Raw genomic sequence first — 18,617 nt, forward strand, 5'->3', positions numbered from 1 at the left:
GAATTTAGAATTCCTCTTTCTTCATAGCTAAAGACTTTTTTTTTTAAATCAGGATGACACTGAGCTGCTGCTTTCCACACTTATTTTTTAAAACAGATCATCCTGTAATACAGTGGGGTGAAAAAGATCTTATGTTAGGTGTTTTGCATAGCATTTGTCCAGAAAAAAAGAATATTTTCCTTAAATAACTAAATATCATTGACACATTATTTACAGTATTCCTTATACTTTGACTTTTTCTTATTCTGCGGGTAATAAATTAACATGAGTGAATGCTTAGTTAATTAGTAAGTGCATACAAAAAATGTTTATGTAGAAGCATAAGTGGGTTAGATGATTGACAGTGCAAAGGAGCGTTTGTTCTTTGCCTGGAAACCTCAAGAAAGAAGAAAAAAAAGAGAAAAAAAAAAGACAAAAAAGCCTGTTCCATAGAGCTAATACAGAAGTTTTATAAATCCAAATTAAATTTCAGATGAGCATCCACATTTGGGGGCAGTTACATAAACTGGTTATCACTACAAATTTGAAGAAAAGGATGCTGTGAAAAATAAAATATTTCTTTCTTTTTAAGCAAAGTGGCTAACTTTGCTAGCAGAAGTTCTTAATTACAGGATTCATCGATTACTCAATTTGAAAAAGGGCATTTCTCGTATTAGTTGACTTCCATTAACCATTAATTCTTACTCTACCAAACATGGTGTTTTGCCTCATAAACAAAATCCAGTCTTTACTTAATAAACAGCATGTTGGCAATGGTTCAGGGTACTTTGAGCTTACTTGAGGAAACTGCAGTATTGCAATAATTGCCATTTCCTGCAGGGTTTTGCTCTTTAAAAGCAAAAGCACTTAGGCAAAAATTGAAGGCGGAAAATTCATGATGGAAGTTTTCAGGAGATAGGAAACAATTGTTGCAATTACTGATGTACCTGTAGGAATGCCAAAAAGAATTTTCACTGCTGATCATAAGTTTCTTGAAAGGGTCTTAGATGAAGTGGTCAGTTCTGCTTGTTAAATCAGAAACTAAATAATTGCTACATAATATAGAATCAAAGAATAATTCAGGTTGGAAGGGACCTCAGGAGATCTCTAGTCCAACCTCCTGCTCAAAGCATGGTCAATGCTGAATTTAGACCAGTTTGCTCAGGGCTTTACCCAATCGGGTCTTGAAAACATCTAAGGACGGAAACTACACAAACCTCTCTGGGCAACCAGTTGCACTGCTTAACTGTCCTCCTGGGTTGCTTGTGCCCTGCTTTGTTGTCCCTCTAGCAGATATTGGGGTTGTTCAAGTCTCTCATGAGAACCAGAGCCTGTGAACACGAGGCTTATTCCAGTTGCCTGAAGATGACCTGTATTGGCTTTACGTGGCAAGGTTTTGGTAGAGGTTGGGGGTGCAGGGATGGCTTCTATGAGAAGACACCAGAAGCTGTCCCCATGTCGGAAAGAGCCAGTTTCAGCCGGCTCCAAGACGGACCCACCGCTGGCCAAAGCTGAGCCAATCAGCGACAGTGGTAGCACCTCTGTGATAACATATTTAAGAAGGGGTAAAAACTGCTGCGCAACAGCAGCCGGGAGAGAGGAGTGAGAATATGTGAGAGAAACAACTCTGCAGACACCAAGGTCAGTGAAGAAGGAGCGGGAGGAGGTGCTTCAGGCACCGGAGCAGAGATTCCCCTGCAGCCCACGGTGAAGACCATGGTGAAGCACATTGTCACCCTGCAGCCCATGGAGGACCCCACACGAGAGCAGGTAGGCATGCCCTGAAGGAAGCTGCAGCCCACGGTGAAGACCATGGTGAAGCACATTGTCACCCTGCAGCCCATAGAGGACCCCACGCGAGAGCAAGTGGGCATGCCCTGAAGGAAGCTGCAGCCCATGGAGAGCCCATGCTAGAGCAGGCTCCTGGCAGGAACAGTGGCCCCGTGGAGAGAGAGGAGCCCACGCTGGAGCAGGTTTTCTGGCAGGACCCGTGACCCAGTGGGGAGACCCACACTGGAGCAGTCCGTTCTTGTAGGACTGCACCCCGTGGAAAGGACCCACGCTGGAGCAGTTCATGAAGAACTGCAGCCTGTGAGAAGGACCCACGTTGGAGAAGGTCATGAAGGAGTGTCTCCCGTGGGTGGGACCCCACGCTGGAGCAGGGGAAGAGCGTGAGGAGGAAGGAGAGGCAGAGACAAAGCATTATGAACTGACCACAACCCCCATTCCCCATCCCCCTGCACCACTCAGGGGGAGGAGGTAGAAGAGTCGGGTGTGAAGTTGAGCCTGGGAAGAAGAGAGGGGTGGGGGGAAGGTGTTTTTAGATTTGTTCCTATTCCTCATTATCCTACTCTGTTTAATTGGCAATAAATTAAATTAATCTTCCCCAAGCCGAGTCTGTTTTGCCTGTGATGGTAATTGCTGAATGATCTCCCTGTCCTTATCTCGACCCACGAGCTTTTCATTGCATTTTTCTCCCCCATTCTGTTGAGAAGGGGGAGTGATAGAGTGGCTGGGTGGGCACCTGGCAGCCAGCCAAGGTCAACCCACCACAAGACTTCATTTACTTCTTCCCGATCAGGCAGTCTGTATCAGATACCCACAACATCACCCATGTTGGTATGTCATCTAACCCGGACCCTTAAGCTCTCAACTAGCTTATCATCCATCCCTAGGCAAAGCTCCATGCATTCCAGCTCCTCTTTCATATAGAGCGCCTTCTTGGCTTGTTTTCGCTAAAGATTCTGTATCCATCCATTGCAGCATTCCAGTTGTATGAGCCATCCCACAATATCTCTGTGATCCCTGAGATCGTAGCCCTGAAAATGCTCACAGACATCTAATTCCTCCTATTTTTCCCCATGTTGCATGCATAAGTGTGCAGGCACTTCAAAGAGGCACCCAGTCGTACCAATTTCCCCAAAAGGGCATGAAAGCTTTCCCATAATGCTGATCTCCTGACACTTCCTTAGTTATGTGCATATGCTTGAAGTGGTCCACTTTCAACCCGGTTTTGTTGATTATGAGGTCCTTCCTGTTTACCCCACATCTTTTGCTTGCCCATCCAGTCTATGACTTCCTCACTTGACTGTTGGTCACCCCTTCCCCATCATTCCTAGTGTAAAGCTCTCCTTACCAGGGTGGCCAGCCCGTTGGCAAAGCTGTTTGTGCCCCACTTGGTCATGTGGATCCTGTCTCTCCCTAGCAGTCCTCCATCCTCAAAGAGGATCCCATGGTCATAGTGGCACAAAGTCTAGTTGGAGGCCAGTAAATAGCGGTGTACCCCAGGGGTCAATACTGGGTCAAATACTGTTCAACGTCTTCATTAGTGATCTGGATGATGGGGCAGAGCGTACCGTCAGCAAGTTGGCTGATGACACAAAACTGGGAGGAGTAGCTGATACATCACAGGGTTGTGCTGCCATCCAGTGGGACCTCAACAAGATGGAGAAATGGGCTGACAGGAACCTCGTGCAGTTCAACAAGGGGAAGTGCCAAGTCCTGCCCCTGGGGAGGAACAACCCCATGCACCGGTACATGCTGGGGTGGGGGGGCCAGCCAGCTGGAAAGCAGCTTTGCAGAAAAGGACGTGGGGGGCTCCTGGTGGACACCAAGTTGAACATGAGCCAGCAGTGTGCCCTTGCCACAAAGAGGGCTAATGGTATCCTGGGTTGCATTAGGCAAAGTATTGCCAGTAGGTCCAGGTAGGTGATCCTTCCCCTTTATTCAGTACCAGTTGAGTACTGTGTAACTGGAGTCCTGTGTCCAGTTCTGGGCTCCCCAGTACAAGAGAGACGTGGACATACTGGAGAGAGTCCAATGAAGGGCTATGAATTGGCACTGCTTAACTGTCCTCAAGGTGAAAAAATTTCTCCTGTCAAGTCCAGACCTCTCTTTTTTCAGTTTATGCCCGGTGTCTATCACCCTCCTGCCATGCATCATTGTGAAGAGTCTGACTCCGTCTTCTTGATACCTTGTAGGTTTTGAAAGGCTGCTATTAGATCCCCTCTAAACTTTCTCTTTTCCAGGCTGAACAAACCTAGTTCCCTCAGCCTGTCCTCATAAGGTATGTGCTCCAGCCCCCTGATCATGTCAGTGGCCCTCTAATGAACTTGCTCCAGTTTATCAACATCCTTCTTGTACTGGGAGGGATCTGAACCTAGACTGGATAAGTCTCTGAGCCAATGTTGTGGTTTAACCCCAGCCGGCAACTAAGCACCACGCAGCCGCTCGCTCACTCCCCCCCCCGGTGGGATGGGGGAGAGAATCGGAAGGGTAAAAGTGAGAAAACTCGTGGGTTGAGATAAAGACAGTTTAATAGGGAAAGCAAAAAAGCCATGCACGCAAGCAAAGCAAAACAAGGAATTCATTCACCACTTCCCATCGGCAGGCAGGTGTTCAGCCATCTCCCGGAAAGCAGGGCTCCATCACCCGTAACGGTTACTTGGGAAGACAAACACCATCACTCCAAACGTCCCCCCCTTCCTCCTTCTTCCCCCAGCTTTATATGCTGAGCATGACGTCATATGGTATGGAATATCCCTTTGGTCAGTTGGGGTCAGCCATCCCGGCTGTGTCCCCTCCCGACTTCTTGTGCACCCCCAGCCTACTCGCTGGTGGGGTGGGGTGAGAAGCAGAAAAGGCCTTGACTCTGTGTAAGCACTGCTCAGCAATAACAAAAACATCCCTGTGTTATCAACACTGTTTCCAGCACAAATCCAAAACATAGCCCCATACAGGCTACTATGAAGAAAATTAACTCTATCCCAGCCAAAACCAGCACAGCCAATAAATGCAGCAGAACTCAATGTGGAATATTTAAATACTGAGGATGCAAAAGGTTTCAAGAAAGGCACCATGCCATCGTTTTAATTTTATTTTTATTCTTTAATGTTTAGGTGCCTTGACCCAAGCCATTCGCAATTTTGCAAAAAGCCTTGAAGGTTGGCTTTCCAGTGCCATGAACAATATTCCACAGAGAATGATACAAACCAAGGTAAACAAAGTTTACTGCAGTTTTCTTCACTTTATGCAATTGTACACTAGATGTCAATTTAAGATCTAAAAGTAGCAGCATTTTAACTTTTATGCTAAATCTCATATTTAGGTTGAACTTCAAACATGAAACATGGGATTGGAAATAACTTTGTTTTGCCAAAAAAAATTAATAGAAAAAACTATTTGTTCCATTATACGTGAATTGCAATATCTCAGGGCTCATAAATTAATACAGCAATTTTAACATTAAAATAGATGAAACAGAAGAACTCTTGATAAGTACAATGTGTTAAGATAAACGGATTTCTTCATAGGTTGCCGCTGTAAGTGCCTTTGCCCAGACTTTGAGAAGATACACATCTCTTAATCACCTGGCTCAGGCAGCTCGGGCTGTGCTTCAGAACACTTCTCAGATCAACCAGATGCTCAGTGATCTCAACCGTGTTGATTTTGCCAATGTACAGGTAAACTGTGGCTTTAAAAACCAGACTTTTAAAAAATTGTTATTTCCCCCAAAATTTTTAATTTTTATTGTTAGTTCTTATTATTCTATCAAGAAAGCAAAGTGGGAACATTTTGCTGATTTTTATATATGCAGTGATTCAGTTGAAACTTTCCAGCTTACACTTTGGCCGTAAGGAAAATAAAACCTCAGAACCATTATCTATTTCCATTTTCTCTGAAGGCTTCTTATCTTTCAGACTGTGCGTTCTGCCAATTTTTATTTAATGCAGATGAAAGTGTACATGTGAAGAGAAGAAGAGTACATGTGTTCTTATAATGAACAGCATGAACAATGCCTGAAGATGAAATCTTGGATAGTAGCATAGCTTCTGATCTTCCATAAAAAAATATTGATCATACAGCACTATTTCTAGTACAGATTGTTTCATTACATTTATTTTTATTTCAAAGACAATATCATTAGTATACTTTAATTGTTTGTGTTTACATTTCTAACCTTTCCTAAGTAACTGGTTAGAACTAGTTTCCAGTTATCTGTAAAACATCAATTTATTATTTTTCATTAGGTTTAGAAAAAGGTTTCCCTTTTACCTCTTTCTTCTCCTTAGAAGAAACAACATTTTTTTTCTCCTGTTGCTCAACTAACTGACATGGCCCAGATTACTGGTAGTCATATATTTGTCTTCTTTCATGAACAAACATTTTAACAAATTTTATCTTAACAGAAGTTCAGAAGTTCACTAGCAACAGTTAAATTCTTTTTGCTTGTTGCAAAGACTTTTGAATAAATAAAATTTAACACAGATATAGTTATATTGCATAATGGTGTGTAAACTACCTAAGATTTAGTACGTGACCAAATATATGGTATATTAAATATTGTTCTGTGGTAAGATATAGGGTCTATGAATGTTGAGATGTTAACTTGGCATGTGATAGCTAGAGTTTAAGAATATGGCCTATATTAAATCGATATTGGTTTTCTCTAAGTTGCATTTAACAGAAGTGTCCTATTGATCTTATTTAAACTTAAAAATGTAATATAATCACATTCCATGATAATACTGTGAATTGCTCATTATTGTACATGGACTGTGTTTGTCCAGTTGTGTGCTATTTATATTACTCATTAAGCAATGTGCAATATATTGCAGACTATGGATAAACACAACCCTTTTTTGCCTATAAAACAAAGCTTTTTTTAAGTGAGGTGATTAAAAAATGTAACAGAAATTGTATTTGGTCTTAACTCCTTCAAAGCAATAGGAACCATGGTACTTTGGTTTCTTGGTTCCTCTTTATTTCTTACTCTCTCAACTTCCATTTGACTGCCCTTTCCACTCCTTGTTCCTGTAGTCCCAAGCCTGACAATTCCTGAAATTTTTACTAGAAAAATTATGAATGAGGGAACTTGAAAATTCTTTTGTGAAAATTAATATGGAACATTGCAATGTATTTGTGGGTTTTCCATTGTATTTTTGTGTGTGTGTGCTTTATTTGATGCCCATTTTTATACTTTGGGTTCCTTACTCTCATTTTCTTCCAACAAAATTGAGAGAGACATGAAAATAAAAATACTCATTAGTTTGCCTAATAAGTGTATTTCATCCTTTTCATTTAATTGTTCAATCTTTAAGAATAATTTACATTTTGTGTTTTGCTTTCATGTTTGCCATGTGTTGTAACAGGAACAGGCTTCCTGGGTGTGTCAGTGTGATGACAGTATGGTTCAAAGACTAGAAACAGATTTCAAGATGACTCTTCAGCAGCAGAGCACTCTGGAGCAGTGGGCTGCCTGGCTTGATAATGTAATGATGCAAGCATTAAAACCATATGAAGGAAGACCCAGCTTTCCTAAAGCAGCACGGCAATTTCTTTTAAAATGGTCTTTCTACAGGTAGTTCTTAATAGTCTTCTAAATTATTTTAGCTATTTTATTATTTGCTGAACTGTATGCTGTAATAATGTTGACAAAATTAATATCAGACAATAGTTCCCAAGAAATGAAGACCCCCCCCAAAGATTAGTGTTGTTAACATTAAACACAGGGCTATGTGCAACTCAGCAGTGGATGAAATGATCCTTGTATATTATTTTAAAGGCCTTGTGCAAGTGTAATGAGGTTAGAATTTTTTCCTGATTTGGAAACATGCTATGAAACATTTTGGATTGAATAGCTATACAGTTTTAAAGCCAATGTTCTTAATACTATTTATTAAAATACCATGGCTTCTATTTTTATTATGTAGGGAAAACAAAATATTTTTTTGTGTAAAAAGAACATCAAGACAAATATTCCATGTCATCTGCTACTGTATCAGTTATCATAGTAAAGCTAGTTTTTTTTTTCAAAATGGTACATTGTAGCATCTACTTTCTGAGGGTATCATATGGATGTTTTCATCCACAATCTGAATTTTTCTATTATAAGGTATACACAAACTTATTTAAATTTTACAAGTTTAAAAATCATACCAATTAAAACCTTTGAACTAGGAATGTGAGCACAACAGACACAATATTTTGAAGGACTACTTTTTGTTTAAAATTAAATAATCTTAATACAATTTTATTATTTAAAATTTTAACAAAGAACTTCCTTCCACTAAGGTCAGTTTTTACATGCGCTCACATATTGGTAATTGTGCATATACCAAAACAAAACCCTTCCTGTCTTTTTGAAAATTTAGCTTCTAGTTGTGTAATGTGGTCTCCAACCATGCTTTCAGAAAAAGGGGAGAGGCAAATAATTGTCTTTCCCAGACATTTCTTTCTGAAGACACCATAAATCAGCTGCTTGTGGATAGCATTACTTTAAAAAATATTATTCTTGAAGTGCATATTCCATATGAATAAATTATTAAAGAATTGTGATATTTATTTCATAAATTTTTTTTTCCCCATATTTAAATAGCTCAATGGTGATTCGAGATTTAACCTTACGCAGTGCTGCTAGCTTTGGCTCTTTTCATCTGATCCGCTTGCTTTATGATGAGTACATGTTTTACTTAGTAGAACATCGTGTTGCTCAGGCAACAGGAGAGACGCCTATCGCAGTTATGGGAGAGGTAAGATAATATGCAAGACAATGGATTGGTGGATTTAGTGATCAATTTGGATATGCATCTACAATTTTTTTTAACGTTTACATGGAGCTATGGGATATTTTGTAATATAATTGTTGCAGATTGAGTTGCAAATACATTGGCATCTTCAAATTCGGGTTATATACCTTAATCCATGTTTCCTTGGCTGATTGTTTTTCAGAGTACTAAAAACACAATGACATCTAACACTGATTCTCTGCAAACAAGCTTGTTCCAAAAAAAAAAAAAAACAACAGATCAACCTACTAGGTAGAAACCTACTTTTCTGAGTTCTGGAAAACTAAATAGTTTATATGAAAATAATAAAGGAACAGAATAATAGGAAAATTGCTTTCAGGGATCTGTTTACACATATTTACACATACTTAAAATCCCAATACAAATATTTACACAAATGAGTAGTCCCATTGATTTCAGAAGGGTGGCTCACGTGCAGAAGTTAGTTTTGCTTCAATGGTACTGTTCACGTGTATTGGTTGTACATGGCAAGGCTTTGGGCAGGGGGGGGCTGCAGGGTGGGGGCTGCAGGGGTGGCCTCTGTGAGAAGAGGTAAGGGACTGCCCTGTGCCAGACACAGCCAGTTCTAGCCAGCTTGGCAACGGACCTACCACAGGCCAAAGCTGAGCCAATCAGCAAAGTTTGGGGTGCCTCTGTGAAAACATATTTAAGAAAGGGCAGAAAACACCAGAGAGGCACAGGAGGAGGGAATAAAAGAGAGTGAGAAACAGCAGAGGGAACACCAAGGTCAGAGCAGTAGGAGATGCTCCATGGTGGAGCAGATATTCCCTGCAGCTTGTGGAGAACCTCCAGAGCAGAGGGATATTCCCAAAGGAACTGCAGCCTGTGGAGAACCCATGCCAGACCAGAGGAAAAGTGTGAGAAGGAAGGAGTGGCAGAGAAAAACCACTATGTACTGACCACAAGCCCCCCTGCACCACCCATTGCCTCACTGAAGGGATAGAGTGTAACTTGCAACAATAACACAGGGGGAAGAGAGGTGCTTGGAGTGAAGTTGAGCCTGGGAAAGGGGGAAGAAAGATGTTTTCCTTAAGTGTTTAAATGTTTTGTTCTTTTTTGCTTTGCTTCACACTACTCGAACCAGTAATTAAATATTTATTTTAATTGGCAAGAAATTAAGTTAAATTCCCCAAGTTGAGTCTGTTTTGCCCATGACAGTAATTGGTAAGTGATCTCCCTGTCTTTATCTTCATCCATGAACTTTCTCACTCCAGTTCTTCCTATTTTCTCCCCCATCCCTCTGGACGGGGGGTGGGGAAGTAAGCGAACGGCTGGATGAGTGCTTGGCTGTTAACCAGGGCCAACCGACAACAACATGCATGAAATGAAATAAAAGTAGTATTTGCAGGATTGGGACATGGCATATTTTCATGCCTATATTTCAATGTATTTTGTTTAAAATAAACAGAGCAAAAGTCTCAGTTCAGAACCACTGTGTCTTATATGTGTCCATGGTATTTGCAAACTGAAGTTTACCTCAGACCTCTTTTTCAGTAGCTCACCTAACCGTTAATTTTGTGTGAGTTGCTTAAGAATTCACATTATCTTAGGAGTTATCATCAAGGAATTGTACTTTTAAAGTGCTAGAAAATGGATAGATGTGGACATATGATAGATGGTTCACCAGACTGAAGTTTAATGTTTTTATACTTGACGATCATTATATCATGTTTTATCTTACTGATAAGTTGTAAGTCACCTTGCATGACTTGATATATCATTCTTCCCTCAGGATATATTAAATAGTGTCATTAAATATTATAAAAATATGTACTTTTTCAGAGAGATGGGGAGTCTTGGCTTAATTTGTAGTTTGATTGATATGACACGTTTTAGAAAAAATAAATGACTGTTTCTGATTAGATATTTGATTAAACTCTGCCATTACATTTATAGCAAAGTATTGCAAAAGTGTAGTATTGCTATGTTCTTGTTTTCTTGACAGACATGGTATATGTTAAATGTAATGTTTTTGGTGTACTGTGGGACTTCCTATAATGTTTTGGTAAACTTAAGATGGATATGATCTTAGAGAGAAAATATGCAATCTAAAGCTTTTAGAGGTGAGAGGGGAACAGGGAAGATGATGTAAATATTCATTAAATGCATAGCTGCTTGTGTTTCTCTGCATTTACTGACTGTGGTTGAAATAAAATGGGAAAGACTAAGGCTAGTTTGACAAACACTTGAAGCCAGTATAAACTGGCTTTGCAGCTGAGAAAAACACTCTGTCTCCTCCTCTCCCATCCCCTTAGCTTTGGACATTGATGCTGGCACAAGTACTCAGGCAGTCCTGTGGTTAACTGGATCAAAGAATTCATCCTGTGCAAAATAACCCCATTAGAATTGTGAGGTTTTTTCTTGGGTCAGATCTGTCATGTGGTTCTTTGCATGAACATGTGAACACTTAAGGTGAAAGGATGGGTATGGGGAGGTGAGGAGGGAATATGTGTGAGGGAACCTGGAAGGATAGGGCTGCTGCTGCTTATGCTGGTTTAGTGTTCGCTGAAGTTTTATCTTTCTGTATTTCTGAAAAGGACTGAATCAGGTATGGTTAAAAATATATTTATCTAAATATTGTACTCCTTTCATTTGAGATTCACTCATCAAATTATGCTCTGCTGCTTCTCATTTAAGAGAAGGGTAGATGACTCAGACAAGGAAAGGGAGGAAGGAAGGTTGCATTTTTTACTTGTGAGCAACTTTTCACTTTGATTTTTGTATAAGTAAACTAGTTAGCAGAATACACTGTAATAACCATAAACCCTATTTTCAGCAGTGCCATTTATTTACTTTACATATAGTTTTGCTACACTATAACTGCCTTTAGTGACACATCTTCTCAGGGGAACTTTTAAAAGAGCTTTTGGTTAAAATATTGCAGTTTAAAAATGGAAACCAGTCATATTTTCTGGCATTCTACATCAGAAATATCTCACTCAAAGCAACAAAGGCCTTGACATAAGTCACCCTAAAAAAAGCAAAAACATAAGCTTAAGTTTATATTCCATTGTTTTAATTGCTGAGGATTTTTTATTTTAATGTTAATTTCCTTAATATGAACATGAATATGATGGAATGGAAAATGAACTGGTATACTATGGATGTGACTGCAGTCACATGCATGCACTTTCATACTAGCCACAAGCCATTGGAGCATAGCACTGGCTTCATCATAGATAATCTAATGTCATGTTTGTGTAGGACTGTGTCCACACTTTTTATTTTTTATTTTGCAGTTTGGTGATTTAAATGCTATATCCCCTGGAAATATGGAAAAAGGTAAGCAGTCAAATCTCTCAAATGTATAATTTTATATAGAACTAATGTGTCTCTTGGAGCAAAACAAGTCCTTATTTTTTGAAAATATAGTAAATCTATAGTAAATCTATAGTAAATCTAAAGCTGTATCATAATTTAAATTATGTGTATATTACTATTATATGGGTACAATATGCTATACATGATATATAGTATATAATAATGACTAGAATACTCTAGGTTCTTAATAGGAAAATCTTTTTTAAAATGTTTATTATTTACACAAGAAATTTTAAAAATTTCACCCAGAATTTAGCTGTATATCCTGGTGAGAGAGTTGAAGGGGATGGACAGTTGGAAAAAGGAAGATATGATGAGCATGTACATATATCTACATTTGTAGTGAATTATGGGTTTGATAAGTGAAGATGGCAAAATTGGGTCCAAGCACTTGCCAAATAACTTGCTAATTGTTACCGAAGGATATATTAAGAAATGAGTTTATGTCCTCTTTGTAGATTGAAGGCTCAATTTGTTCTCCATTCTTACACTGGTTGTATGATTTGGAACAAGTCAACCTCTCTTCAGTTCAGTTTCCTTATCAGTAAAATGAGATAACATTAGAGAGAGTTCATTACCCTATTTATCTGTAGTATTTATTGACTTTTCTCAATAAAATGTTGAGCTTTCAGTTTCTACTTTATCAGGTTGCTACACTTCCCTGTGTTTTCATATTTCATGTTATTTGCAAAATGTATTTAGATTTTTTCCCTTTGTGCTATTTTTTCTTGGTTGTTTTTTTGTGCAGATGAGGGCAGTGAAGTTGAAAGCGAAATAGAAGAAGAGCTGGATGAAAATGGAGAGCCACAAGCCAAGAGGGAGAAAACAGAACTAAACCAGGCATTTCAGGTGGGCTGCATGCAGCAGCCAGTGCTTGAGAGTGGAGTAGAGCAGAGCATCCTGAACCCACTTCATAATGAGCATATTGTAACAAATACTCAGACTATCAGACAATGCAGTGCTACTGGAAATACATATACTGCAGTCTAATATTGAAGTGCCCCCCCCAACTACATTAGCCCTGTTGATGCTGGACTTAACGTGTGTGGGGGGAGAGAATAGGTCTGAAAGTTGACTTATCAAATTTTAGCTGTGCTGAACATTACCTTTTATTGGAGTTGTGAAATGAAATGGGTGTATGCATTTTGCCAGATGTTTAAAAAAATTTGTAAGCAAAATCATTTTACATTGGTTACTCAATATTATGAGTTTTCCTAGTTTCAAGTGTCAAGGAAGATTTTTGTCAAGCTTTTAATGTTAATGCTTTTGTTCTCTTAAAATTAAAATAACTTATTTTTTTCATAGTTTAAAAATATTTTAATGTTAATTATTTGTCATAATGATTTCATATACATAGGTTTTTAATTAGATGCACTTCTGTGAAATATTAAAAGAAATACTTTCTTTGACTTATACTGAAGGCATACTCATTTGACAGCAGATGCATCAAATTTGTTATAAAAGGTGCTTTTCATTGAACAGAACTAGAAGACTATTTTGATGAAATTGTGAGCATTCAGGGGGTATTTTTATTGTAATGTTGGAGGGTTGGGAAGATTTACTGTTTTCTTTCTGTAAGGAAGAAGTGTTTTCGCTGCATTTACAAATGCAGAATGAGTGATAGAATTGTAACAATGTGGTAATGTGTACACTGTAGGCATACCTAATTATCTGATCACCATGTAAACAATACAAGCTTCCTTTAAAATCAACAGCTCCAGATTTTATTTGCATGCCAGTTCCTCTGGTTTTGGAGACTACTGATTCTATATTTGAGACCACTGCACAGATGCTTTTGGTTGTTGAGTGGTACTGTAGTTGATAGAAACTGAACCAGAAAAGAAGTGACTTGATTTTTTTTAAGTGTACATGCTACTTATGCTGAACTGGACATACAGAAAAACATTCCTTTTGGATGACTTTCTTCTATTCCAGGTCTTTTCCTACTACTAGTTCAATCTGCTGCTTTCATAAATGATAATTTATAGAATGTAAGGAATGTAGCAACCTGCATCATTTTCTTTTCAAAATATATTTCCTGATTATTAAAGTGAATTTAAATTTTTACAAAAATTTAATAAGGTAGTGTAACTGGCACACCTCACTTGTACTTATTCCCAATTGCATTGAATTTGAATAGGTGGCTAGATGGACCATTGCCATTTAAGAATGTACATCAGGGATCATTGTACCTCGGCTATTACATGGTGCCTTAAACAGAACTGAAGCTAAGATTCAGTATTTTTTGTTATTCTTAATAACTCTTAAAATTTATTCAACAAGGTGTGCCTGTCACTTTCAAATTTCCTAAGTATTAAGGGCAGGTTACATAGTCTTCAAAGAAATAAAAGGGGGTTTTATTATTAAGTGATTTTAATATCCCTCTTAAAATTGATAATAAAAATATTTTTTCTTGTTTCTAGCTGAATTTCACTTTATTAAAAATAAAATTTGCTTGGGAACTTGAAAAGCAAAACTAGCTTTAATATCAACTTCAAATGCTGTTAACAAAGTAAATGGACCCTAGTCATAAGCATGGTTATATATTTTTAAACCCTTGTCAGATTTTAATTTTAAAAAGTCAGACTAAATAAATGAGCAGGTACATAATGCAGCGCATATTTTCAATTTGTATATGTGGTAGGGTGTCAGCCTGATGCTATTTTTAATGATTACATCTTATAGTGATACAGTCCATATTAACTGGCATCAAACATCTCTGATTTTTTCTGATTATTTTAAGCATTTTCATTATTTTTAAAGCAGACACATGGATTTGCTAAGCTAAAATAGTGAAAATAAATAAATAAAAGCAAAAAAGTGAAGGAGAGAATAAAAAAATCAATTTTATAGAAAGGACTGTATAAAAAATTTAGGGAGTCTCTTGTTTTATCTAGAGTGACTGTGGATTGATTTTTTTTTTTAAAGTCATATATACCAAATGGGTGAACAGCATGTGAAATGAACAGTGTATTTTTAGCAAAGAAATTTGTTGCTAGAGCTTTCATATGCTCCAAGAATGGTTACAGATCAACTAAGATGTCCTAACAGTTTTTGGTGTACAAAATTAATTGTAAATTGCTTAGCAGAATTTGGAGGCCAACCCATCCTGCTCCATTCTATGTAGGCACAATTCCTACTGATGTCAGTAGATGTTTTTTGTCTCGGCAAAAAGTGCAAATGAGATTTATGTTCATTTATCTCTAAATTCACCTGTGCACTGAATCCTCATAGATTTTGTTCTCCCAAATATCACTGCATCCTGTTTTTTTCCCTTAGAAATCAGCACCCTTCACCAAAAATCCTAAAAACTAACCTATGATAAATATTTACTCCCTTTTATTTTGCATTATAAGATTTTAACAAGTAAAATAAAATGAAATATTCAGCATTTTTCATTTTTAACATAGGGTGTTCTATGCTGTACTGATGGTCTGTATTGCCTGGTTTCAAATTTTGTGTTGACAAACTTTAAATGTTTTCTTATCATTGTCCTTTATTGGTAGAATGTTGGATTTGTTGTTGCTGAGAGAAAAGTGTGGTTGTAACATGTAAATCTAGATTGCTAAGAAGAGGTGGGACCTGAATATCTTTTGACTGATATTTTGAATAGTTGATCACTGTTCATGTAGTGCAAAAAGAAAACAAAATATATGCATACAAAAATAGAATGTATATAATGGATTCTAACAGCAGTTATCAAAACAAATTGGAACTGTCCCTGATTCAGATAACTGAATGGAGTTTGTATTTCTATGCTTATCAACTGATTATTCTCTCAAATTTTAAGTAATATTTTCCCCACTTTAACAAATATTTAAAAGAATTAAGTTGCTGCTGTGTATACTTACAGGTTTAAGATTTTTGTGCTTTGCTTTTAAATTTACTGCAATTTTGATCAAACATACACATATGAAACAATTTACACACTTTTGATATTTGTTACTAGATGGGTATTGTTAATGATTTAAGAACAGAGATATGGATACCTCAGTGCAAATTATGTAGTGTGCAGCATGTGGCTGAATTGCCACTCTGAAGCCTGCTTAACTCTTTTAGAGCTCTAAAGAGCTGTAGCAAGCATCCACTGGCTAGACATTATAAGATAAGGGCTCATATGATTTGTGGATTTTACCCGATCTTGATGTGAAATTCAAAACAATTATTTTAGAGTCACTTCCCCTATTAGCACAAATAATTTAGTGAACACTGTGGCAGAATGGGTATTGAATTACTTTTTCAAAACACAGGGCCCAATTTTCACAAGTTTTATATTTATGAAAAGTTCTTGGTACATTTTCATATTTCTCATAGTAAATCAGTTTAAAAAAATCCCTCTTTTCAGTTATCTATTTCTGTGTTTTATTGTTGTACTGTAGCATGCTTTGTGCACTTTTTTTTTTTAATGTTCCATTAAAAAATTTGGAGAATATTCTTTAAATTGTTTACTTACGAAATGATGATGTACAGCATTTCTGTCTTTAGTTCACATATGTGTAAAATAACGTGCTGGTGTACTGTCACTGAGGAATGTATAGGTCTATAAAACATTTTAATTTAAACTGAAGCATTTTTAAATGTCTGAAACACTGCTTCTGTTCAAAATATTTTCCACGGGAGGAGACCTGACCTGATATATTTGTGTTTCTCACCAAATGATATCAGCATTGTTTAGAAAAACATTTATATTAGTTAGAGCTACATTGCAATCTAACTTAATTTATAGAGTGGTTTTACAAAATAAAATAACCTTTTATAGTCATGAAAAAAATTGGTGAAAAATTAACTTTTTTAATAATGTAAGTATTTTTGGTACTTCATGTGACAGTGATTTCAGAGTTTAAAACATTCATTTGAGAGCTCAGTATAAATTTATGAAAATTGCATCCTTGTCTCTGTAGAACAGGAAAACTATCATGTCTACGGTTTAAAAACAGGTCAATGAATGGTATTTTAGTATCTTTGCTACTTTGGTGATAAAAAGAAAAAAAAACAGGAATAGAAGCATAAATACAAAGTGCTTAGTTTTAGCCTTAGAAAGTTAATTTAATGTAATGCCTTGCATTAACCCTTTGAGCATTGTAAGGATACACTTTTTAGGTAATTTAATTAGACCACTGAAAATATTCTATACATTTATGTAGCTGATTGTCTTGTAGAAATTTTTTTTTAATTTCTAAATTAAATACTTGCATACTAGACAGCAATGGTTTTGTTACAGAAAGCTCAATAGATTTAGGCTAAATTATTCACTGCCATCAACATGTGCTATCTGGTGCAAAACTCTATTTCTGCTATTTTGTTTTCATAATTGCATAAATATCTGGAGAAATCAAATATTTGTCTCTGCAGACATAAGTTGTTTACTTTAAGATGCCTTTACAAGATGGAGGTTTAGAAAAAAAATATATTTGTACTATTTTGAAAATCTCTTTAGGGTAATATTAAAATACTCTAATACTGTAAATGAAAATGTTTAAAAATAAACCCAAAACTGCTTAGTTAACAAGAGAATGAATTTTGCAGAACCCTTGGTATGTTTGCAATCAAATTTTCTGCAGTTTATCTGATAAATAGACAAAAAGAACACTGTTGTATTCATATTACTTTTAACATTCAGTCACTGTGATGTGAACTAATGGAAAGACAGAGGTACTAGATTCAGCTTCCTCTACAGGGATGCAGTTTGGATGACTCTTATTGAATGTCAGAATTTAGAAAGAAAAAAAAACACCTAAAAATTGCACCTGCCTTCTGCTGTGTTGAAAAAGTCCTTTGTTCTTACAAGTAGTACTCACCAGAACAAGGGAACAAGTTCAGAAGTAAGTAGAGAGTTGTTGAAAATTATAGATAGAAATACCACCTTACTGAGCTTTTCTACTGGCTCCTTGCAGTAGCAATCGGCAACACTAGGTGCAGATGTATTTATTCAAATCTAGCTGAGTGAAAAAAAATGTCTCATTGCATTCTTTAGTGGAATTACATCAATAGTATAGTGCAAGTAAGTTGTAAAGATTTTTAGTCAGTTAATGCAAATTCATGCATAATTAAAATGCAATACTTAAAGGGTTTTAATTTAACAATATTTTATTCATAATTTATTGTAAATGCTTCCCAGTTTGCATGCCTTGAACATTGCTGCTAGTGATTTTATATGCCAGCAGACCTGAGTTTAATTTACCCATTTTACTTAAGAAATAGTAAAAGCCACTTACAAAGTGACTGCCTAGTTTTTGTTTGAGGAAAATATGCCTTAGTTTGATCATTTAAACTCTCTTGGTTTATTCTGATTTTTTTTTCTTTTAAAAAAAGAAACCCAGCAATTAAAATGTTGGGATTGGAAGCCCTGAGTAATTAAACATTTGGTAAAAATTGTTCTTGTAAATTGATCATTAAGGCTGAAATTCATTGTAGAGAAGAAAGTCCATAACAAGACTATGAGCATCAAAATGACCCTCACTTAAATCCGAATCAGGGAAATGCTCTTATGTTCTTAAGTGCTTCCTTGATTGTGGTGCAAATGTCTTGCAAGAATTTTCAGCACTGGGTGAACTTTACTCTAAAATAATAAATATTTTAAAAGAATTAAGACTGTGGAGGGACAATCTCACCTTGATTGGTGTTTACCAGGGACCTAATCCAGTATCTTTTGACTCGCTGATATCAACAAGAGTTTTTTTTTCTTTTGGTTTGTTTATTTTTACACAAAGAATACTAAAGGGTTCCCAA

General features: G+C 36.8%; 1 protein-coding gene across 1 annotated transcript in view; it reads left to right on the forward strand.

Moving 5' to 3' along the window:
- The window catches only part of LOC142074883 (transcription factor RFX3-like), a 178,641-nt gene extending 165,763 nt beyond the window's left edge, over positions 1–12,878 (forward strand). The window contains exons 12-17 of the mRNA XM_075135817.1: positions 4,878–4,975; positions 5,292–5,441; positions 7,131–7,339; positions 8,357–8,510; positions 11,807–11,849; positions 12,637–12,878. Of these exons, the coding sequence (XP_074991918.1) occupies positions 4,878–4,975; positions 5,292–5,441; positions 7,131–7,339; positions 8,357–8,510; positions 11,807–11,849; positions 12,637–12,878 (896 nt within the window). The remainder of the gene's footprint in view (positions 1–4,877; positions 4,976–5,291; positions 5,442–7,130; positions 7,340–8,356; positions 8,511–11,806; positions 11,850–12,636) is intronic.
- Positions 12,879–18,617: the final 5,739 nt, after the last annotated feature.

Source organism: Calonectris borealis, chromosome W (genome assembly GCF_964195595.1).
Source record: "Calonectris borealis chromosome W, bCalBor7.hap1.2, whole genome shotgun sequence".
Taxonomy (NCBI): Eukaryota; Metazoa; Chordata; class Aves; order Procellariiformes; family Procellariidae; genus Calonectris; species Calonectris borealis.